At 50.2% G+C, this 23964-nt stretch overlaps 2 protein-coding genes and 1 pseudogene across 6 annotated transcripts in view; 1 reads left to right on the top strand and 2 right to left on the bottom strand.

The window, feature by feature from the left end:
• Positions 1-1499: 1499 nt before the first annotated feature.
• On the bottom strand, positions 1500-14353 carry EAF1 (ELL associated factor 1). The gene is made up of 6 exons (XM_002716177.6): positions 14002-14353; positions 12423-12517; positions 10065-10201; positions 9019-9221; positions 6863-7081; positions 1500-4722 (listed from the first exon to the last, which is right to left on the bottom strand). The coding sequence occupies exons 1-6, from the start codon at positions 14351-14353 to the stop codon at positions 4676-4678; spliced, it is 1053 nt and encodes a 350-aa protein (XP_002716223.4). The 3' UTR covers positions 1500-4675.
• METTL6 (methyltransferase 6, tRNA N3-cytidine) overlaps positions 14320-23964 on the top strand; it is a 22966-nt gene continuing 13321 nt past the window's right edge. For 4 of the 5 annotated variants that reach the window (XR_011388212.2, XM_070072832.2, XM_089332269.1 and 1 more), the window contains exons 1-2: positions 15286-15510; positions 17446-17580. Coding sequence is in view for 4 of the 5 variants with exons in the window: in XM_070072832.2 (XP_069928933.2) it covers positions 15286-15510; positions 17446-17580 (360 nt within the window). In the remaining variant the exon portion in view is untranslated. Of the gene's footprint in view, positions 14474-15153; positions 15511-17445; positions 17581-23964 lie in introns of those variants that run through there. The other variant, XM_002716175.6, reaches the window with a different exon arrangement.
• On the bottom strand, positions 16916-17034 carry LOC127483096 (small nucleolar RNA ACA64; annotated as a pseudogene).

The raw sequence follows: 23964 nt of genomic DNA, 5'->3' as shown, positions 1-23964 counted from the left end.
GCTTCTTGGAACTGTCATTCTAGAAGACACCAGTTATCACAGAAGACGGCTGGCCACTCGGAGACGGCCATGTTGCAGAGGCCTGACAGGCCTTGGTTGATGGTCTCGGGTGAGCCTGCTTCCAGCCACCCCCACCAAGGTGCCAGACATGTGAGTGAGGCCAACTTGGACCCTTCCATCCAGCCCACACCAGCTGAGTGAGCTCAGGTGAAGCTGCAGGCAGACTTGTCCAGCCAAGTTCTTATTCAATTTCTAACCAACAGATTCCATGAGACAAAGCGGTGGTGGTTTGAAGCCACTGTGTTTTGGGGGTAGTTTGTTACTTAGCAATAGATTACTGGATAGTGTCCTCAGTAAGAGAGGCTAGGAGGGAAGCAAACTGCTTGGAGTGACTAGGGGAGAGGTGAGCCAAAGGGTGCCATTGGTTTGCATCTGGCGCCATCTGTAGGAGCTGAGAACAGAAACCTAGCTCACCTCCTATGGGGGTTTTTATCTGGCTAGGAAAAAAAGCCAGCCCCAATAAGCGCCTTGGAGGGGACTGTGTTCTGTCATGATGGAGACATGGGATTGGGTGTGTGGATGTTGCAGCCTGATAATGTAGATTACCAGATTAACAGCCCCAATTCTTACTATCTCTATGTATCCACACCCTTTTCCGATCAGCAGAGTATATTTCTCTACTCCGTGATTTCTCAACTTGACCCTGTGACTTGCTTTGGTGACACGTTAGCAATTGTGACAGCAGCATTTCCGATACCAGGACTGTCCAGCCAGGCCCAATCTAAATCACCAATCCACAGTGACTTGTGAGCAAAAAAAAAAAAAAAGTTTGTTTTAAGCCATTGTGTTTGGGATGGTTTACTACACACCACTATAGTGGCAACAGTTCCCTAAGAAGAAACTCCCTGAGGTGATGGATGCACACACCATGTCCCCCCTGAGCTGGCCCAAGTCTCCTTATTCCACCTCAGGGAACAGCCAGTAGCTGAGGGAGTGGCAGAAGAATTGGAGACTCGTTCTAACATATATTTAACCCACATTAAGCACCCACCAGACGCCACAGAGAATCAAAAAGGAACACGATCACTGGTGCCTAGTGGAGCCGAGACCACGGGCAGATGTGAGCACTGCTAAAGCTGAGGTGTGGGGTGGAAGGGCGGGACCACTGCCAGGGCAATGTCCACTGGGGGCAGAGATGCGTGTGCAGGCGTGGCGTGGAAGGAACTGGGTGAACTAAGATGGCTGCAAAATGTCCAAGGATTCAGTCTAACCTTTGCACAGCCAAGTAAAACGGCCTCAGATGCCTTGTGGCTTGCTAAAATCATCTTTCAGCTCTGAGTTTCATACTTTTAAAAAACTGAGGTGTACTTCCCAGTGATCAGAAACACCAAATTAAAAAGGAATACATTTAATTAAGCAAATTAGCTCTAAGCAAAGTGTCTTTAAAAGAACCCTACATTGCTCATTTTTTTCAGTAAAAATAAAAACAAAGCAGTAACTACATTGCTGACCTCCTTTTTTATTTAAATATAGTGATCTTTCAAGAGAATAAACCAAAAAAAAAAAAAAAACTTTACACAGCAAATACTTTACATAAATGTAAACATGCATGTCTACTTCATAATTAAGCAAAATAAACTTTTAGGCACAAGATTTTTAAAAATCATTAAAGAATGAGACAATGAACTTAAGTCAGAAAAAACAGGGGCAACAAAACCACACATTTCCTAGTGCTTCAATTGGTCTTCGCTTCCAATCTACTGGTTACGGCCTGAGTGTCAGAAATCCTACCTTCCTCGCCAAATGGAAAATATCCAATTTGGCTGTACCTAATATACATCCACATAACAGTCTAAATTCTCTTTCAAAATAATGTAATAAATACATCATTCTCACACACACACGCACACACGCACGCACACACACCCACCCTGCTGAACCAGCCTTTCATGCAGGGAAGTAAGCATTTTGGAACTTTCAAGTTTTCCCACCACGGAAGCACAGACACACTAACATCACACACAGAAAGCAATGGTTCTGCTACAGAAATGCGCCAACAATAGCTCATGAGTGGCATTATTACAAATCCCGAGTCTATCTGTGTTACGTTTCCCCCAGCTGTGTCTCTTCACCTCACCTAAAGGACCCGCCCTCCAGCAGACAATGCAGAGAGCAAAAAAGGCAATTTGAACAATCCTGACTTCAAGTCAGGAAGATCAGCACGCATCTTTCAGCGTTCTCCGAGTGCTTGTCCTCTGCACCTCACCAGTCAGGTTTCTCCATCTCCTCCCGCACCAGGCTATAAGCACCTGCCTGCTCCTGTGGACACCCCGGGGGATGCGCTGAGACCGACAGTCCTTGCTGTTAAAGAGCTTGTACCAACCAGGGGTGAGACAAGAGGAAGGTCAGCGTGTACACAGAGGGCTCCGTGCAGGCGGACACCGACAGGACCGTCCGCACAGACGGCAGCTACAGAGAGTCTCATGAGCGGGGACTGGGCGGACAGGAAGGCACAGTGGCAGGAAGAACAAGTCCTAGCTGGGCGGCACGAGGGGCCTCGTGAGAAGCTGTGAGGCCAGATTCTTGCCTCCCGGGACGAAAAAATTCCTTACTCTGTGGGTAAAGGTGGGGAGTGGGCGGCTCTGTGCAGAGCAACACTGGAGCCTTGCTGGAGAACAACCGAGCACTGCCAGTCGGACACGTGACTGGGAGAGGTCTCAGACAGCTGGACTCCCCCAGCCCAGGGGCACAGCAAGAACTTCCTATAGAAACAAACAGCTTGACCCATCGTGCTGAAAACCACTGCTCCGTCTATATATAAATCAAGGCTTTGGGAGAAGAGAGGCAGGGAGAGAGACAGAGACAGCAGAGGCGTACATAGATATTTTTAGTTCAAGTTCCTGGAACCTGCCCCCAAGGGTGAGCAAGTTAAGAGCAGTGAAACAATTCCCACATCTAGTTATAATTCAAGTCTCCCAGTCACGACGGCACCTACCCTGAGCTGTCATTAGAGGGATTGCAACGCAGGTATCAGCTCCCTAGAAGTAAGTTCCTACCTGCCACTGCACCCACTGAACCCTCAGGACGGGCTGAGACCTCACCACGGGCGACTAGCACATGGCTATTTCCTACACGTGCCTCCGGTGGTGCGGGCAGTGGCTCTTGCCCCGCCTCCAGCCCTCGCTGTGGGTCACTATGTGGATGAGACAGTCAACTCTGCAAGGTGCAACTCCAACCAAGGCCCCCCACCACGGACCACCGCCCTTCCAGGTTTACGCTGCTTCCCTCCACTAGCTCGGGGGGGACGGGGCGGGTGGAGGGACCTGAGAAGGAGAATCCTCACCAATGTCTTGGTGCTCACTGAATCCAAGTGGGTGGAAATTTCTCAGGACACATTCATTCAAATTGCAGAAATGGACTACGACATATTAACTAAGGACAGCTTGTCACGTACCACTCCACGTGGAACGGGGACTCGTGACCAGTTTCCTGCAACCACAGAGCCAGCTGGAAACCGCACACAAGATGGCCATCTTGTGACTTTTAGTTGTACCCAAAAACACAAAAAAATACAAGTCAGGCTGGGAGTGAGCACGAACACTACCCAGGAGCCTGAATGGAAAGACCTTAAAGGCTGAGTTCGCTCCACACGGCAGCACTCCTGTCTGAGTCTGGACCCTGGTGTTTGGAAACCGCAATGCTGGTTCACTTGTTCAGAGGCTGCTTGCCTACACTCCCTCCATGCCCACCCCCACCATGCACCCCCACAGAAGGACTCAGCATGGACCCACCGTGGAATGAAAAGCCTCAATTTAACGGAGTCAGATGCATTATTAGCGCAGTGGCTGCTGGTTTAATCTGCTCGCCCAGCCTCATGTTTGTAGGGACTGTCCGGTTCGGAACTCAAGTTACAAGTGCCCAACATTTTGGGTTTTTTGGAATCCAATAAAAGCTCTGATGTACATCTAAAAGTCTCAAGTGTGAAGAATCTGATTTCAATCAATGAAATCCAAGGAGGAAGCAGTGAGAAGCCTGCACGCGGGCAGGTGATGGGCTTCCTCTTCCTGGTTTGTAAACGAGGGGCTTGAGCCAGCAGATCTCCAGGGTCCCCCCCGGCTGACACTCAGGACCCCGAGCCCAAGTCCTTGTCTACACAGGTTTGCCAGGCGGGGCCCCGCCAAACTTCCTTACCACTTTGTGTCAATAATTTAAAAGTGGTTTTAACATACTTCTGTCATGCAGTTTGAGGCTTCCCTCCCTCTCCTATTCCTCAAAGACGTTCACCTCACTGGTGCAGACCACCTGGCCAGACTGACGGCTGCTCAGGATGGAAACTGAATCACTGGTCTGGTGAAGACACGGCCTTCGAGTGATCTGGACCAGGGCACGCGGTATCTGTTTTTCATAAACAGTGTTAACCAAATAGAAATATAATTCTGTTAGTTCTTCTACAGATCTACTTAAACTCTGAAACATGAGATTGTTCACAAATTACATAAGAAAACCACCCATCACCCCTATGGGAAGGGCTTGAACATCTGGGCGCTCCAGAGCCCCAGCCCCTGCTGCAGTCACTGATCCACGCCGCTTCCTCTCGACAACGGAATCCACGCCAAAGTAGCCCGGTCTCGCAGCATCGCTGTGCACCAGAAAGCAGATTTCGAAAGATCCGGAGCTAGTCATCGCTGTCACTGCCAGACTCACTCAGCTGCAAGTCATTTCCTAGCAGAAGAAAACAGAATCAAACCGAAACCACAGAACTTAGAAGTGACTTCCTCATATTTTGGTCAACTGCCTCAACTATCACATTACAGTCAAACCTTGCTAATTCAACTTCATTAGGAAGAAAAATCAATTTGGCTTGGTTAAAAAGAAAAGCCTGGTAGTCAACATTTTTATAGAAATGCTATTTCTGGTATCTGCAAAGCACAATAGTGCTTATTAGGATAGAGTGAGAGAGGAGTAGGCAAAGTAGCTTTTAAATGTGTTACTAAGTAAGAAAATACTTATAAATAGCATTAATCACTGGGTAAAGTGGCTATATTTAGTAGCTTCATAAAAGAAAAGAAAATACCTAGTTAGGCTTCCCGTTAACGAAGCTGAATGGTGGGGTCAGGCATTTGGCAGTGGTTAACAGCAGCAGTTACTAAGACACTGCTTGGGATGTCCACAACCTGTATCAGAATGCTTGGGTTCTCGCCCCGTTCTGCTCTCAATTCCAGCTTCCTGCTAATGTGTGTGCTGGGAGGCAGTGGCGATGCTCAAATAGCTGGGTCCCCACCACCCACACGGGAGGTTTGAACCAAGTTCCCAGCTCCTGCCTTTGGCTCACCCAGCCCTGGCTGTTGTAGACATTTGGGGAATGAACCAGTGAAGAAGAGATCTCATTACCTACCCACCTGCCTCTTCCTTTCAGAGAAATTTAAAAATTCAACAGGTTTTTTAAAGGCCCTATTTATCTGAAAGGCAGAGAGAGAGAGAGAGAGAGACAGGAAGACAAAGAGAAAGGTCTTTCCATCCAATGGATCACTCCCCAATTGGCTGCAACGGCCAGAGCTGCGCCAATCCGAAGCCAGGAACTTCTTCTGGGTCTCCCATGTGGGTGCAGGGGCCCAAGGACTTGGGCCATCTTCTACTGCTTCCCCAGGCCACAGCAGAGAGCTGGATCAGAAGAGGAGCAGCCAGGACTTGAACTGGTACCCATATGGGATGCTGGCATTGCCGGCGGCAGCTTTACTCGCTGTGCCACAGCACTGGCCCCAAAGCCCTTCTTTCCTAACATCCTTCCTGTGTGGCACCAGGTTTTCTTCATGTGCTTCAGCCTATGCTGAGAGCAGGGTACATGTGGCAATGCCTTAAAATGTTTCTGTTGGGGCCGGCGCTGTGGCGCAGTGGGTTAACGCCCTGGCCTGAAGCACCGGCATCCCATATGGGCCCGGGGTTCTAGTCCCGGCTGTTCCTCTTCCAATCTAGCTCTCTGCTATGGCCTGGGAAAGCAGTGGATGATGGCCCAAGTCCTTGGGCCCCTGCACCCACGTGGGAGACCTGGAAGAAGCTCCTGGCTTCGGATCGGTGCAGCTCTGGCCGTTGCGGCCATCTGGGGAGTGAACCATCGGACAGAAGACCTCCCTCTCTCTCTGTGTAACTCTGACTTTCAAATAAATAAATAAATCTTTTAAAAAAAATGTTTCTGTCAACACAGTAGAGGGGGACTGGTCCCAGCATCTAGGGACAAAGGCCAGGAGTACTCTTGCACAGGACAGCCTCCAACAAAACCGTCCTCAGCCCCAATAACCATAGGGCTGCACCCTTGCGTAAACTAGGGCGGCTTCCGCACCCTCGCTGCTGACCTTCCCACTTCCTGGAAGGAAGGTGCACCAGGGCTCCAGAGAGAGCAGAGCAGAGAATCAACCCTGCCTCCAAAACAAAGAAATGCCTGTTCTTTTCCTGTTTTACCTTAACGTCAGCTGCACTAAAAGCCAGACACCAAATGTTCCTTCCTCTCCCTCCTGCCAGAGGCCAGTAGGCCTCGATACCTACCGACCGCACCACGCTGTCTGGACACAGTGGGTCCTTCTCATAGACTGGAGGCTCTGGGGCGGCAGGCAGCTCCCCAGAAGCCTGGTATGCTTCAGTATTATCCAGAATTCACAAAACCCAATTAGCGTTAGGATAAGAGGAAAGAGACAGTTTTGTGCTGTGCAGCTTTTTTGTTGTTGTTTTTGTGTTTTTACTGCTTGGCAACTCAGTCCTGCACATTCCAAATCAGCTTTGCCAAGTTCCTTCCTTGAGCCTTAAAGGTCTTCAGGTTCATAGCTGAGTGGAAGCCACAGCCACGGCCCTGCCCGGGGAGCGCACTTACTGAGGGTGTTCATGAGCTGGCTGCTTCCTTGTGGGCGGCTGGTGCCGTTGGCGACGGCGGGCCTGCTGTTGTATGGCTGCGGGGGAGAGGCGGGCCCGCTGTCCTCGCCTCCGCTGCTCGAGCTGTCGTCGTCACTGCCCGAGTTGCTCTCCGAGTCTGAGGAGCCGCTCCCGCTGCTGCTGCTCATCTGTTCAATGATGTCCACCTCGGCCCTCAGCTCTGCAACGAAACCACAGGCGGTGGGCCAGGGCAGCGAGCACCCACCCCTGGGGCGCCGCCACTGCTGCTGGACACCGTGAACTGGCGAAACCAACAGCAACGGGAGCCATTCAACAATACTCTAACTGCACAACATTTACTGAAACCCACTGAGCAAAAATATTTAACCCGTTTGCAGAGGCAATGGAAGCATCAAATTCACCTGAAATGCACAAAATGAGAAGTGAACCAAGTCCAAAACAACAAAAAACAACAACAACCACCTGTGATTTATGGGGTAGAACTCCGAATAAGAGAAATATTATACTTAGGGCTGAAAAATTCTTCACCGGAAGGTCTGAGTGCTTGCTTTCGATCTGCCTCTACCCAGCAGGGACACTCAGGTGGAAATCAGCAAATCCTCCAAGCCACTCTGGAAAAACCAAGGCCAGACAGCCTCTGAGGGCCCTTCCGGCTTTCCTGTCCCACAAATAAATACAGGCTTGCAGCAAGAATCAAGACTGAAGAAAAATGATCAAACAACATTCCTCTTCACTCTTAGTCAACTGCCAGCTGCCGTCCACGTCGGCTACTGCATTTTTTTTACAGATGTGAAGCAGGGAAGGAAAAGCATGCTTTATTTAACTGTGCATGCCACTGAACACATCAGCAACACATCACAGAAAAGATGTCAGATCTTCCCGTCCAGACTCACCAGTACTGTATGGTCTTTGAACGGCTACGGTTCTTTTAAGCCTAACTGGCAACAACTCACCACTCAGTCTAATTCCGTTTCAGCTAACATGGAAACTTCCGTAACAGCATTCCAATATTCATGAGGGAAAAAAAATGGCGAGGTGTGACTGCACAGGGCTGGGCGAGGTGTGACTGCACAGGGCTGGCTAACAGGGAGCGATTCTGTGGCGTGTAAAGGCAGACTTTCCGCCGGCGCCGCGGCTCACTAGGCTAATCCTCCGCCTAGCGGCGCCGGCACACCGGGTTCTAGTCCCGGTTGCCCCTCTTCCAGGCCAGCTCTCTGCTGTGGCCAGGGAGTGCAGTGGAGGATGGCCCAGGTGCTTGGGCCCTGCACCCCATGGGAGACCAGGAAAAGCACCTGGCTCCTGGCTCCTGCCATTGGATCAGCGCGGTGCGCCGGCTGCAGCGCGGCCATTGGAGGGTGAACCAACGGCAAAGGAAGACCTTTCTCTCTGTCTCTCTCTCTCACTGTCCACTCTGCCTGTCAAAAAAATAAAAAAATAAAATAAATAAAAAGGCAGACTTTCCAAGGATGGCTCCTTACCTCTCCTTGTCTCCTGCCACTATGGACTTCGTTTTGTCTCATAAAACTCAGCAATACAAAGCACTTAGCCTCCCAACTTGTCAGTCTGGAGGACTAAAACCGTCTACCACGTGGGGCAGAAAGGCCAGGTGAGCCCTGCTGGCTCGAGTTGTAGTGCGGAGCGCCCGGCCAGAACCACTAACTCATTCAGCAGTCGGCAGCACTTCCACTGGTCTCGTGGCCTTCGCTGGCACTCGTTTCGTGTCGGCACCAAGCATCTGGTCGTGGTATTTTCACGTGGCCCTGACCTAGCTCCTCTACTAACACAGAGCTCAGGCACACTGCCACTGTTGGTGTCTGCTCCCCAACACCTGGACTCCTTTGTTAAGGTGTGTCATACGGAGCTTGGGACGGCAGGCGTGTCTGCCGAAACCTCGCGCCTCTAAGCAGGACACTGCCGGGAGGACCACTCAGCTCTCCACTCCTGGATGCGCCCTTGTCAAAACGAGACACAGGCAGATGCTCCCCTCCCCCCACCTCTGCAATGGCGAACTCTGCAGAAGAGTTCTTGGCGACAGAGAGCCCCTGTGCTACCTCGACACAGCAGCCCCGAGGGCTGTGCACGCACGTCACTGCCCTGTGCCAAGTGGCTACTGCTGCTCCAGCAAACGTTCGTTACCTCTTTTGATGTCATCCAGCTGAGGCTCAGGGGAGGGGTTATCTTTCAAGGGAGAAGTTTTAGATGCCACCGGAGGCTTTGTTGGAGCTCTGAACGGCATGGGTGGTGGAGGCGGTGGCGGTGGCTGCGATGGCTGCGATGGCTGGGGGGGACGGGTGGGCTGCTGTTCCATTCGGGCCTGGATTTTACTGCTCCCCTCAGCTCTGAAATGACAGACATTCAATTGGAGGGGTGAGAACGGTGGTTCTGAAATGTGTCGTTAACAAATTCTGCACCTCTGCAAAGCCCCACGCTCTTTCTAGACTGCTGCAAAATATTGCTATTTGTAATTTACCCACGGCAACTACTCATTTAACACGAGTGCCTGCTGCATTTCCAGTACTGAATGTGGTCCAGGTCACCCATCTGGGTGGCGGGACCCCAAATTCTTGGGCCATCCTCTGCTGCCTTCCCAGGCACATTAGCAGGTGGCTGGGTCGGAAGTGGAGCAGTCAGGGCTTGAACTGGAACTCTGATTTGGGATGCTGGCATCGCAAGCAATGGCTTCACCAGCTATGCCACAACATCGGCTCCTACGATAACTCTTAACTAATTTCAACACCTGTTGAATCCAATAGTGAAGCTCACAACTTTAAAAAATAGGCAAGGTTTTATTTGGGTATTATACTGACCTCAAAAGTATTTTATTAAAAAAAAAAAGAATGCTCTCACTTTAATAAAGAATATAGACTATTCAACGTTCCTTTCATAATTATGTCTATAAATTTAAGTATTATCCCTTAGGTAGCACCATACCAATAACAGAGAGATTAATGAAAAAAAAAAAAAAAAGCTTAATAATAAAGTCCCTTTTCCCCAGTGACGCCCACGTGTCAGGTCTTAAAGACATTATGTCGTTCTGTTGCATTTGAGGAAGACCTATTTTACTGACTTGTCTGAGAAGACCAGAGTAGAGTAACGATGCCAACAGAACGCCAGGCATACGCAGACGCTCGTGTCCTCCACACAGAGGCTCGCGACGCCGTCGGCCCTGGGGGTCCACGCACCTGGTCTTCTTGACCTGAATGCTGCTGCTGAGCTTTTCCAGCACGTATTCGCCAGTGTCATGGTTGATGATGAGCACGCAGTCTTTCTGGTAAGGCCGCTTGTTCCCCTTGAACACCGTCATGGGTGGCGTGGAGCCCTGGGGGCCGCAAAAACACGGAGGGTGGTCTAATTAGAGGCAGCAAAAACGAATCTGCAGATAGAGATCTGATGGCTACCTCACCAACTCTTTCAGCTAATCTATTCAAAAAGAACACAATTTCCATGCTAATTCCTGGTGCTCCAGGTAAAAAGAAAAGTAATAATACAGCAAGATCTCTGGCTGTGGAATTGGTTCTAAGGTAGCATACAAATTTTAAGTTACTGTATATATTTCTAAGGGATTGGGGAAGTATCACAAATAATGGGAAAGTATGAACTCAGAGAAATAAATTCACTACCACGTGTGTTTTACTGAGCGGAACTACCACTATGAATAGTAAAAGCTAGTGCTTAGTCTCTGCATTTCTCTCTAACAGGAGAGGCCAGGTCTCCCTGCTCATGCCAAGTAACCAACAGGGCATTCCCCGAAGACAGGTCACTCTCCTGGTTAGCTCCAAGGAGGGGCGGCATGCCACTCACCTGCCTCGGCCCAACACACACCCCCTTGTATTCTCAGGCCGAAGGAGGAAACCTTGAAACCAGCCCCATGGCTGGTCCTCCAGCCTCAGCCTGCCCGCTCCAGGACAGAGGGGTGACTGGCTTCTCCCAGCCTCACGTGCGCTCCTGCCTCCGGGCACTGCATTTGCTTGCTACACCCTGGACCCGCCTTCTTTGAGCTGCTCAAAGCTGACTTCTTGAGGGAAGCCTGTGTTTTCCTCCACTTACTTAAAGCCCGGACCACAAGCCTCACAAGAAAGGTGCTTATTTTGTTCAAGATTGTATTCTTAGCACCAAGCAAGGGGCCAGCAGCACAGGGTAGGTGCTCAACTAATACTTGTCAAATACAGAATGCAATGCCTTGTTTAGAATCAAAACTCTGTAGCTCTTCAACTCCTTAATCGCACAGTAAGATGTTCCCATTGGAAAGAACCTAGGGCTTATTTACTCAGCTCCTTCATTTTGCGTGTGGGAGGCTGAGGTCCACAGGGAGGTGATGTAACCCGCCAAAGGCAAGAAGTTAACCAGAAGGCAGTTTGAAAAAGTGCAGTAACCAGACGGCATTCTGAAAGGGGCACAAACCCTCTGCCTCACCACAAGGCTCCCAGGTCTCCTGGAGCTGTCCTGAGCCTTTTCGTTCTTCCACCAGCTAACAAGAACTTTTTAAGCTCCAGGACAAGGCCATGAGGTGCAATACCACGTGTTCCTTAGGAATACCTTGTGTGTGTGACTCCGTAATCATTGTGGCCTTGGGGTGGGAGGCTTCACACAAAGTGTTTCTCGGCAGGAGGGGGGCCCAATCCATCCCACAGTGAGCTGAATGCTCTCAACTTCTGGCTCTTGTCTGAGACTACAGTCCCTGCCCTTGACCCCTCTGCTAGATAAAAGATGTCAGGCCTCTTTCTGCCTGCCTTGGCTCCTGCCTTGGCTGCCCTACACTCTTGAGTTGTTGTGGCCATATCAGCAGGGCACCTTGGGCTTTGCTGGCATTGCCTGGAAGAAAGAGGGGCTAGGGATACACACAGGAACCTTGCCTACTGTGCTGCAAATGGGCCAGGGTGGGGGGAAGCCTGGGGAAAATGTCAATCATTCCTTTTTTAAAATAACTTTCCAAGAGGGAGGAAGGCAATACCATTATATTCTTAGAACTGTTATCTACAAAAACTATATTGAATCTGTTAAAAACTGACTCAAAATAAAAAAATGAAAAACTTTCATTACTGAGATACTTTTAAATTTTCTTATTTTGTTTGAAAGGCAGAGACAGAGAGATCTTGCACCCACTGGCTCACTCCCCACATGTCTGCAACAGCTGAGGCTGGGCCAGGCTGAAGCCTGGAGCCCAGAACTCAATCCAAGTCTCCAGGGACACAAGTACCCTAGCCATCACCCACTGCCTCCATGGTGCACACAGGCAGGAAGCTGAACTGGAAGCGGAGCGGCCGGAGCAGCCAGGACTCAAACCAGGCACTCCCAAGCGGGGTGTGGGCAGCCCAAGCAGGGCTTTAATTGCTGTGCCAAACACCACCGCCTGACAATCATTTTTGATCAGCATCTGGGTAACATAAATCCACCCCCATCCCCCAAATTCCTCTCCTCTCTATGTTGGCACTTTAGAAAATGGAGGAATTTTTAAGCGGTAGGAAATTAAAATCATAACAACATTAAACAAGGATTCACTGTGAGCCTACACGAAAAAGACAACCACGGAGCAAACTTACAGGGATGTGTGGCAGCGTAATTGTGACCTCATCGCCTTTGCCCACCTGCAGCTCCCCTTCACAGGAGGTGTCTATTGACGCGGGCTTGAAGTCATCTAAGGGAAAGGAAAAAAAGCCCTTACTCACCAGGTGACTTACAATAAGGCCTCCCCCGGTATCTTCACTTGGGAATTACAAATCGTTACTATGCAGACACATGGAAAACAGAAATGACTTAGGATTCCTAAAAAACTTCACAAATACAGAAGTAGAGAGGAAGAACCCTTGGGATGCCACCATCCAGCTTCAATGATTTCCAACTCAGACAATCTTGCTTCATGTGCACCTCCACACAGCTTCCCCTTCCACTTCCCATGGGTTACGGGGGCGGGGGGCAGAATTTACACACCATTTTATTAAGGAAAGAAAAGTCTCTTCTCCCAAGGGACAGATGAGAAGCAATACCTCATTATCCACCGCAAGGCACTTTCTGACGCTTGTGAGAATCAAAGGCAACAGCATATAAAAAAAGTGACTGAAAAACCCTATAAGAAATATCATAAACGCTGATTTCATTTTGCACAGAAACCGTCAAAAGTAGCATCGGCCTAGTTTTGGAACGAGGAAACCTATGGAACTCAGGTTCCACTGCCTTGACAAAAACACACTGCGGGTGTTTAACGCAGATGCTGCACCATCTCCAATACCCTTGCCTGGGTTTCCGGACTGCAGATAAAGCACAGGGCGAACAGTGTTAACATGCACCTGCCTCCAACTGCAGGCCGTTTAAATTCCACATGGCCCTTCGCCCAGGAGAGATCAACTGAGAAAACTGGTTTGGAAACGATGCCCTGGTCCTGCTGTGGGCAAGACGCACAGGAATGGCGTGGCAAGAGGCCACACCGAGTAGATCTTCATTATCCAACACGCCCTCTTCCTAAGCGTTGAGTCACATCGGCTAGCTCCTCTGTCCAAAACAAGTCTCAACAGCGGGAGCGCTGCGGGGAAGCCAGAAGCCCGTGAATCACGCACGGATGCTCCGTCTGTGATCACGGGGACAAGCGCCCGGCACGACGACTACCTCGACATTCCTGGCGTCTGCTTCCAAATCTACAGCGTCCCGGGCTCACACGCTTAACTTTTTTCTTCCACCCAGAAGGAACTCCGTCCAGAGCAAGAGTCGGGGTGGGGGGTGGCGGGTACAGGCGACCTTAAAAAACCATCCAAGTCGCAGAGGGGGCGACGCGCAGGGCCAGGGCGGCCAGACCCGGCACCGGAGTGGAGCTCAGGGAGAGAATGCACGCGGCTGACAGCAAACAGCAAGGGCCTTTTAAACGCGGAGAGCCCCGACGCGATCTGTGGGAAAGGGGAGGTCTGGGCTTAAGGCGTGGGTGCGGGATTAACAGAGACAGGGACCCCACGACCTTCGGAATGCGCGTCTGGGACCGGGCAGAACAGTTGGGAGCGCTGAGAGATCTGGACAAAGGGACGACCGGAGCTCCCGGAGGCCCTGGGTTTACCCGGCCGCTGGCCTCTGCAAGACCGCGGAAGGCAGACGGGAGCCGAGCCGGCCTGAGACGCGAGAGGAGCGCTCACTTACAGCGAATGGTGTGGAAGGAGGTCCGCGGGCGCTTTTCGAAGCTCTCTCCGAGGCGCAGGCAATGCTCCTCGCGATCCAGCAGCGGGTTCGCGGTCCCGTTCATGGCCCCGCACGGGCCTCGCGGCCGGACCGGCGCTCTCCCCGGGCGGCCGCAGCCCGAGCTTCCGGTGCTCCTGGGACACCGCTCCGGAGCGAACGCAGAGCAGCACCGGCGCCCACCAGGGACCGGAAGCAACTCCTCTCCTCGGCGTCCGGGTGGGGGAAGACGCTGAGGGAGCAAGGCCAGGGCGGGACTTCCGGCGTCGGGGAAGGACTTCCGGGTTGCCGGCCGAAGTGCCGTGGGCGGCGCCATGGTGAGGGAGTTCTGCCTGGAGAATCGGAATTCTGGTTCTCCAGGCTGGCCTGACCGGGTTCAGGTCTTTCCCGTGGCGGCTCCCAAACCCTGCCTTCGGGGTCCAGGCTTGGCTAAGGGGTGAGCGCGGCCGGCCGGTGACGCGGTGCTTGGCGGGCTATGGGTTACTGTAGGTCCGACGGGGCAGAGGGGCCGAGGAGGCCGAGTTTGTCCCGTTGGTGCCTTCAGGGTTGTAGCCTCGTAGCACCCGAGCCTCTAACCCTTTCTTGGAGCCGTGGGCTCGGTGCGCTCGGGTTCGGGCCGCGGCGCCTCATGGGGGCGGTCAGAAGCCGCGGCCACCCAGGCTTAGCCCCCTCTCCTCCGGGAGAGGGGAGCTCCGACCCTGGGGAGACTGGTGGCCCCTCTGTCTGGCAGGTGGCAGCTCGCTTTCAGTGTGGCCGGCAGGTTGTCTTTAAGTTCCCCGCTCACGGGCGCCGGTACTTGACTATTTTCTTCCCAAGGTTTCTCGGTCCGTTCGCGAGACGGTCCTCTTTCTAAACGAAATCAGTGTATCGTAGTAACTGATTTCGTGCTGGTCTGGGTTCGAGTTCGGGGCCTGAGACCGGGCTGGCCGTTTGAATGTGGGCTCCCCGAAGGTAGGACTTGTGTCCTGGTCTCCTTTGTGACCTCGCTTGGTATATAGCGGGCACGGTTTTGTGCACCATCAGCGTCTCGTACCGGTTTGGGGAACCGAACGCAGCGTGTTTATGGAGAGCCATCCTAGAAGCGCTAACCAGGATCTCATTCTTTCTCCTGGGAAGCACCCGAGGCTGCCTCAGCGGGGAAGACCACCCGGAAGAGCTCTTTTGAGAAAACCTTGCGCTGTCCGTTCTGGGTTGCTCGAGAAAGTGGGAGATTGGACAGCGCTGAATGGGGCGCCGTCGGGTTGAGAGATGGCTTCTTTGCAGCGGACGGGACTGCAGGCAAGGATTCTCAGCTCGGAAGAAGAGGAGAAACTGAAAAGAGACCAAGTTCTGGTGTCCGAGTTTAAACAGCAAAAACTGGAAAAAGAGGCGCAGAAGAACTGGGACCTTTTTTACAAAAGAAATAGTACTAATTTCTTCAAAGACAGACACTGGACCACCAGAGAGTTTGAGGAGCTGAGATCCTGTAGGGAGGTAAGCTCGGGTCTCACCTTCTCTGAGCTGCTCTTCGTGTTACAGGGCGGGGGGGATTTCCGCAGCGAGTGTGAAATAGAATTTGTGAAACTTAACCAAAATGCTTCGTATCTTAGAAGCACACTGCGTGGTCTCAAGTGGTTTTAGCAGCTTCTGCGTCAATCCATAGGAGAGAGAACTCTAGTTAGCATTTTTATTTGTTTAAAGCTAATTTGAGGGCACTCAATAGGCTAATCCTTCACCTCGCGGCGCCGGCACACCGGGTTCTAGTCCCGGTTGGGGCACCGGGTTCTAGTCCCGGTTGGGGCACCGGATTCTGTCCCGGTTGCCCCTCTTCCAGGCCAGCTCTCTGCTGTGGCCAGGGAGTGCAGTGGAGGATGGCCCAAGTACTTGGGCCCTGCACCCCATGGGAGACCAGGAGAAGCACCTGGCTCCTGCCTTTGGATAAGCGCGCCGGCCGCGGCGGCCATTGGAGGGTGAACCAAGGCAAAGGAAGACCTTTCTCTCTGTCTCTCTGTCTCTCACTGTCCACTCTGCCTCTCAAAAAAAAAAAAAACAAAAACTAATTTGAAACATTTGTAACACATTAAATAGGTGCCTGGTGACTTCAGTGACAGATTCAGAATACTGTTACTACTACTAATAATGTGAATGAACTATTTACCATGTCTCTTTTATTTCAAAATTGTTTTAATTTAGAAATAAGCGTCTTGGAAGAAAAAAATGAAAGCTCCAAGATGCATAAGCAGATTTTTACTCCGTGAGCTTCTCAAACCCTCACTTGTTAATAGGTCCCCAAAATGAAAAATTCTCTTCCAAAAGAGTATATAGTCACCAACAATGATGTTCTTAAGAGGGATATGGATTGGCCGGAGGCGCGGCTCACTAGGCTAATCCTCCGCCTGCGGTGCTGGCACACCCGGTTCTAGTCCCGGTCGGGGCGCCAGATTCTGTCCTGGTCACTCCTCTTCCAGTCCAGCTCTCTGCTGTGGCCCGGGAGTGCAGTGGAGGATGGGCCAGGCCCTTGGGCCCTGCACCTGCATGGGAGACCAGGAGAAGCATCTGGCTCCTGGCTTTGGATCAGCGCGATATGCCGGCCGCAGCGGCCGTTGGGGGGTGAACCAACAGAAAAGGAAGACCTTTCTCTCTCTCTCTCACTGTCCACTCTGCCTGTTAAAAAAAAAAGAGAGAGAGATGGATCAATTTCACAAAGAAACCAATGAGTCCATTCTAGCGAATTGTATGGCTGTTGCCATGGCAACCTGGCATGCCTTCAAGTGTGATGCATGTTTTAACCAGCCATATTAGGTCAGCAGACTGCATTACGTGATCTGTGATTACCTGCCATGCCACCACCTGAGGCCCCCAGGGACCACCATACCCCTTTTCTGTTCTCTTCTCCCCAGCTTGTCAGGGCCTGGGTTTCACTTTTCCTGCCCAGAAGCAGTGGGAGGTGAGCTGAGGCCCCTGGTGTCTCCGGGCGCCGAATCCCACCTATGCACACCACCAAGGCTTTGGACCATTCCCCCTTTCTAAGAACTTTACATGTGTTCTCTAGGTCTTGTAGTAACTTCTTCAAGGGTGAGGTTACTGTTACTCCCATTGGCAGGTGAAATTGAGGCACAGAACTAACTGATTTGCCTAAAAGATAGAATACAGGGTCAGGAGAGGAGTTAGGGTTTGAGTGCAGGCAGTTAGGTCGGGAATGGTTAGCCATTCTGCCGATTTTTATGTATTTATTTTTCCTCCACACCGAACTGCCCAGTGTTGAATAACGGATGAGGTACCCATAAAAGCTTTTGCTTATTAATAAGTGCACCTGTTTACAGTCTGCTTCAAGGTATCAGAGACCTCATTTCTCCTGTTCTGGTCCTTTGGTTTGTTTCTTCATTGCGCACAGATAATGGACGGTAACTTTGGGTTATTTTTCCCCAGTTTGAAGGTCAAAAATTGACTGTCCTTGAAGCCGGCTGTGGCGTTGGAAACTGCTTATTCCCACTTTTAGAAGAGGATCTGAATATCTTTGCCTATGCCTGTGATTTTTCTCCGAGAGCGGTTGAGTATGTTAAGGTTGGTGCACAGTCCATACGTTCTGCTCCTCATCTTTCTGAGGTTTATTTGGTTCCCTCTACAGCCATTTTTCGACTCCAGTCGTCTGCTACCCATGGTCCCCACACATGTGGAAACAGCTTTGCTCAAGGAGCAGGAAGACACACCGTAAGAACCTATATACTTAAAACACCTTTTGCCTGATAGACCTTTTTTTTTCTTCTGAACTATTTAATTTACAGATGTCAAGACATTTTCACTCCTGAGTGTCTGCATACATCTCCCAGAAAAAGCCATTTTCTATAGAAGCACTGTAGGCTTAGTATATCTAACAAAGATAACTATCATTCCCTAAGGTCCTTAATACCCATCCCAGGTTCCAAGTTCCCCAGATAATTCCGGGCATCTTCCATAGCCATTTTAATCCAGTCAAGGACTGTCTCTTGCACCTCCATTATGTCCTTTTAATTACCTTAGCCTAAAATACTCCTACCTGGGACTGCTGTCATGGCACAGTGGGCTAAGCCGCTGCTGGTGACGCCAGCATCCCATATCAGTACTGGTTGGAGTCCTGGCTACTCGCTTCTATCAGCTCTCTGCTAATGCACCTGGGAAAGCAGCAAATGAAGTTGCAAGTACTTGGGCCCCTGCCACCCATGTGGGCGACCTGGATGGAGTTCCAGATTCTTGGCTCGGCCTGGTACAGACCTTGCCATTGTGGTCATTTGAGGAGGAAGCCCACAGGAGAAAGATCTCTTTCTCTAACCCTTTTTCTCTAACTCTGCCTTTCAAATAAATAAGTCTTAAAAAAGAAAAACAAAAAACTTCTACCTTTTTTCTCACTAGCATTGAGATTTTGGAAATGAAGCCAACTTTCTGTATTGAAGTCCCACATTCCAAATTCGCCTGATTATATTATTCTTAGTTTGTTTTTTGGAAACTAGAAGTTAGATTTAAAGCAGGCAAAATATTTTTGACAAAACTACTTTAATCAGTGATTATTTTAATGATGATGTTGTTTCTTGCATACTGTATCCTGTCATGAGGCACCCATATGGGATGCTGGCATCAGAGGCTGCAGCTTTACCCACTATGCCACAACACATGCTAAGTTTTTATGTCTTCTTTGAGAGTAACTTACCCCTAGGATTTAGACATGATTGCCCAGATCTTTTTTGCAACTTGGGCCATGATTTTTTTTCTCATTATTTGTTCAAATAATTTCTTTAGCTCTTATTTTCTTCCTTGGAGTCCATTGTCTGTATATTACCTACTTGCCATTGCATGTATATTACCCATTTGCTGTTGTGCCACTACTCTTAGCTGCTGTTGGTTTAGGGTTTCTTCCATATTTTTTTGTTTGTTTGTTTGTAGTTCTTTCTTCTGTTGCCCTGGGGTGGATGTTTGTCACAGTGGTTAAGCTGCTTGGGGATGTCCCCATTCCATATCAGAGTCCCTGAGTTTCAATCCTGGCTGTACTTTTTTTTTTTTTTTTTTTTTTTAAGATTTATTTTATTTATTTGTAAGATAGAGTTACAGGCCGGCGCCGTGGCTCAATAGGCTAATCCTTCACCTAGCAGCGCTGGCACACTGGGTTCTAGTCCCGGTCGGGGTGCCGGATTCTTTCCCAGTTGCCCCTCTTCCAGGCCAGCTCTCTGCTGTGGCCTGGGAAGGCAGTGGAGGATGACCCAAGTGCTTGGGCCTGCACCCCATGGGAGACCAAGAGAAGCACCTGGCTCCTGGCTTCGGATCAGTGCAGTGCGCCGGCCGCAGCACGGCGGCTGCGGTGGCCATTGGAGGGTGAACCAACGGCAAAAGGCAGACCTTTCTTCCTGTCTCTCTCTCTCTCTCACTATCCACTCTGCCTGTCAAAAAAAAAAAAAAAAAAGTTACAGAGAGAGATAGAGACAGAGAGAAAGGTCTTCCATTCTCTGGTTTACTCCCCTAGATGGCCATAGTGGCCGGAGCTGTGCCAATCCGAAGCCAGGAGCCTCTTCCAGTCTCCCACGTAGGTGCAGGGGCCCAAGGACTTGGGCCATCATCCACTGCTATCCCAGGCCGTAGCAGAGAGCTGGATCGGAAGTGGAGCAGCCGGGACTGCAACTGGCGCTCATATGGGATGCCGGCACTTCAGGCCAGGGCTTTAACCCGCTGTGCCACAGCAGTAGCCTCCCCCCCACTCTACTTCTGATTCCAGCTTCCTGTTAATACAGACCCTGGGAAAAGTGATGAATCCAACACCCATGTAGGATGTCTGAATTTAATTTCTGGCTCCCAGCTTCAGCCTGGCCGAGCCCTGGCTGTTGTGGGCATTTGGGGGCATGAACCAGTGTATGGAAGATCTCTATCTCTTGTGTCTCTGCCTTTCAAATTAAAAAAATAAATAAAAATGTATTATCCCTATTATCCTGTCCTCGAGTTTTCTGATTCTTTGGACAGTAAGTGTTCCTGCTGATGTACCTGCCAGGTGCATTCTTCGTTTCTGTTTCTATGGTTTTGGTTTTCAGCATTTCCATTTGAGTCTTTCTGGTCTCCATCATTGAAATTCTCTCTCTGCTCTTGCACATGGTCTACCTTTTCCACTTGAGCTCTTCACATTTTAATCAGTTACCTTACAGGTTCCAGTAGCATGTCATCCTGGAGTCTGGCTCTGCTGATTGCTTTGCGTCTTCACACACTGTTTTTCCTTGCCTTTTGCTATGTCTTGTTTCTCTGTTGAAGCCGGGTATGTGATACAGGCCAGTAACTGAGATAATAGGGATTTGTAATGACTTAGTGAACAGTTGGGCTGTGTGTTAAGTCTGGCGTTGCTGTATTACCTGTGAGATTTGTTGTCCTGCACTGCGGGCACCAGAGACCTCAAACTCCTCTGGTGACTCTGTGTTCACCAAGAACATGACCTTTATTCTGTGTTTGGGGTTTTCCCTTTGTGCTGTTCCCCAAAAAGAGTCTCCTGTACCTCTCCCAACTACAATTCACTGTTGTTACTGCAGACTTGTTGGTGGGATGTGAGTCAAGGGACTATTTTTATTGGTTTGAAAGCCAGAGAGAGAGAACCATCTGTTGGTTCACTCCTCAGAAGCCGGCAACAGCTAGAGCTAGGCCAGGCCAAAGCCAGGAGCCCAGAACTTCATCGGGTCTCGTGTACTGGAGTCATCACCTGCTGCCTCTCAGAGTGTGCATCAGCATGAAGCTGGGTTAGAAGCAGAGGCAGGGTTCAAAACCAGGCACTCAGTGGGTAAAATGGGACGCATAATCCCTACGGGACAGTTTAATCACCATGTAACAATGCCCAGCCCACCCTCCTCCACCCTCCTTCTGTGGTTTGTTTGTTTGTTTTTTAAGGTTTACTTATTTATTTGAGAGGTAGAGTTACAGAGAGAGGAAGAGACCAAGAGGAAGGTCTTCTGTCCGATGGCTCACTCCCCAAATGGCCATAGTGACTGAAGCCAGGAGCCAGGAGCTTTCTTCAGGTCTCCCACGTGGGTGCAGGGGCCCAAGCAGTTGGGCCATCTTCTACTGCTTTCCCAGGCCATTTGCTGGGAGCTGGATCAGAAGAGGGACAGCCAGGACATGAACCAGTGCCAGCATGCATATGGAATGCCGGCACTGCAGACAGAGGCTTAGCCTACATGCCACAGTGCTGGTGCCTTCCTTCTAGTTTTGAACTGTACCGTGCACATGTGTCTCAAGAATATTACTTCACAAGTTTCTCTGCCTCTCCAAGAATAGAGCTTTTTTCCTCCGTCAGGAAGTGTGCACTAGTGTCCTGTGTATTCTTGGGGCTATTCTGCCTGCAGATTAAGACTGGGTCTGGGGGCCGACGCTCTGGTTCAGTGGATTAAGCGGCCATGTGCAGCACCAGCATCCTGTATGGGCACAGTTCAAGTCCCAGCTGCTCTGCTTCTAATCCAGCTTCCTACTAATGCTCCTGGGAAAGCAGCAGAAGATGGCCCAAGTACTTGGGCCCCTGACACCCATGTGGGAGACCCAAAAGAAGCTCCTGGCTCCTAGCTCAGGCTGGCCTAGCTGTGGTCGTTGTGGCCAGTTGGGGAGTGAACCAACAAGTTGAAGATCTCTCTCTCTCCTTCTTGGTCCCTCTCTAACTCTGCCTTTCAAATAAATATATCTTTTTAAAAAAGTGATTGAGTAAAGATGAATATGCAAAGATCAATATCTTTCCTGAATTCCTAATATTAATGAGAAAAATAAATAGTTTAAGAAAAAGAAAAGACTGGGTCTGAGCAGAACAGTTCCTTACTTCTGGTCTTGTGTCAGTGCCTCTCAGGCTACGGGCCTCAGATGAACGTTCCCCGGAAGGTTCAGCCTTCTCCTTGGAGGACTTGAGGGAAGCGAGTAGCACAAAGAACGCCATCCTCTGTGAGAGCCTGGTGCTGCACTTGCCAAGGCAGAGAGACAACCCTGTGACTTCCCACTCTCAACACCCACATCCGGTCTCCATCAGTTTGTCAAAGTCCTTGTTTCATCTTTCTGCCTCCACCTGGCAAGTGCATTGAGTCTCGTCTCCCTCTAAAAGCACGTGTTTCTCTGTAGAATTAGAGATGATGAGTTGTTCTGCACCCTCTGTTTTTCAGTGAGTTCACAAAAAGGTCATGACTGTCATTCCAGCTTTTCTTGTTTCCAGATGACAGCCATCTTCCACTTGTATACATTTGAGCTGAAACTGGAAGTCCTTTAATGTGTATACGTATCCAGTTACGTTAGCTGCCTTTTAATCTTCCTTTTAATCCAATTGTTGCCTTTGTCTGCTTTTACCAGGTTCTAAGTCTGATTTAAAAAAAATATTTATACTGGCGCCATGGCACAATAGGTTAATCCTCCACCTGCAGCGCCGGCGTCCCGCATGGGCACCGGTTCTAGTCCCAGCTGCTCCTCTTCCAATCCAGCTCTCTACTGTGGCCTGGGAAAGCAGTAGAACATGGCCCCAGTGCTTGGGCCCCTGCACCCACGCGGGAGACCGGGAAGAAGCATCTGGCTCCTGCCTTCGGATCGGCGCAGCTCTAGCCGTTGTGGTCATTTGGGGAGTGAACCAATGGAAGGAAGACCTTTCTCTCTGTCTCTCCCTCTCATCATCTGTAACTCTACTTCTCGAATAAATAAGTTATCTTTAAAAAATATTTATTTTAAAAAGATTTTTTATTTATTTGAAAAGTAGAGCAATAGAGAGGGAGTTGGGGTGGGAGAGAGGGAGGTCTACCATCCTCTGGTTCACTCCCGAAATGGCCGCAATGGCCAGGGCTGTGTCAGACCAAAGCCAAGAGCCCAGAACTCCATCCAGGTCTCCCACGTGCGGGGCAGGGGCCCAAGGACTCGAACCATCATCTACGACTTTCTGATGCAAATCATCAGGGAGCTGTTTCAAAAGTGGAGCAGCTAGTTAGTGGAACCCACACTCTGATGAGGGATGCCAGCATCGCAAACAGAAGCTTAACCCTCGGCACCACAACACCGGCCCCCTAAATCTGATTTTAAAAATTAGATCTTTCAGCCGGCGCTGCAGCTCACTAGGCTAATCCTCTGCCTTGCGGCACCGGCACACCGGGTTCTAGTCCCGGTCGGGGCGCCGGATTCTGTCCCAGTTGCCCCTCTTCCAGGCCAGCTCTCTGCTGTGGCCAGGGAGTGCAGTGGAGGATGGCCCAAGTCCTTGGGCCCTGCACCCCATGGGAGACCAGGAGAAGCACCTGGCTCCTGCCATCGGATCAGTGCGGTGCGCCGGCCACAGTGCACTGGCTGCGGCGGCCATTGGGGGGTGAACCAACAGCAAAGGAAGACCTTTCTCTTTGTCTCTCTCTCTCACTGTCCACTCTGCCTGTCAAAAAATAAAAAATAAAAAAAAATTGGATCTTTCATCTGGTACCTATATGGAAGAGGTAAATGTCTATTTGGGGACTTTTCTTTCTCAGTGATTATATTATCTTTTTACCTCATATGTTTTTTTATTATCTGTTTGAGAGGGAGAGCAACAGAGAGAAGGAAAGGCACAGTGATATCTTCCATCCTCCTGTTCACTCCCCACGTGCCCAGAAGAGTCAGGCCTGGACCGGGCCAGGAACTCACCTCCTGGTCTTCCACATGGGTGGCAGGGGCTCAAGTACTTGGGCCATACTCCTTTGCTTTTCCAAGTGCATTAGCAAGAAACCAGATTATAAGTGGTGCAGCCAGTACTCAAACCAGCATGCCAGTAGGGGATGCTGACGTTGTAAGCCACAACTTAATCCACTGTGCCAGAATACCAGCATATGTTTTGATATCTAGAAATGTACCTCCTTTATTTTAAAAATTGATTACACCTAAAGACTTTTCCTTCCAAATGAATTAATTTCACCATATCAAGTTTCTAGAAATACACTGGGATTCAGTTGAGGTTGCGTTGGATTTGTAGGT

Source organism: Oryctolagus cuniculus, chromosome 4, assembly GCF_051225735.1.
Source record: "Oryctolagus cuniculus isolate XC-2025 breed Fujian yellow rabbit chromosome 4, ASM5122573v1, whole genome shotgun sequence".
In the NCBI taxonomy this organism is placed as follows: domain Eukaryota; kingdom Metazoa; phylum Chordata; class Mammalia; order Lagomorpha; family Leporidae; genus Oryctolagus; species Oryctolagus cuniculus.
Note: the sequence above shows the minus strand (reverse complement) of the source record. Positions and strands in the feature narration are given on the sequence as shown.

What these genes read in the sequence shown, in the direction of transcription:
- EAF1 (XM_002716177.6), bottom strand. Translation starts at nt 14,353, where the DNA reads ATGGCGCCGCCCACGGCACTTCGGCCGGCAACCCGGAAGTCCTTCCCC. An exon ending in TTACGCTGCCACACATCCCT is followed by an intron (nt 10,202 to 12,422) that starts GTAAGTTTGCTC and finishes TGCGGCCCCCAG; the next exon opens with GGCTCCACGCCACCCATGAC. An exon ending in GCTGGATGACATCAAAAGAG is followed by an intron (nt 7,082 to 9,018) that starts GTAACGAACGTT and finishes GTTTCGTTGCAG; the next exon opens with AGCTGAGGGCCGAGGTGGAC.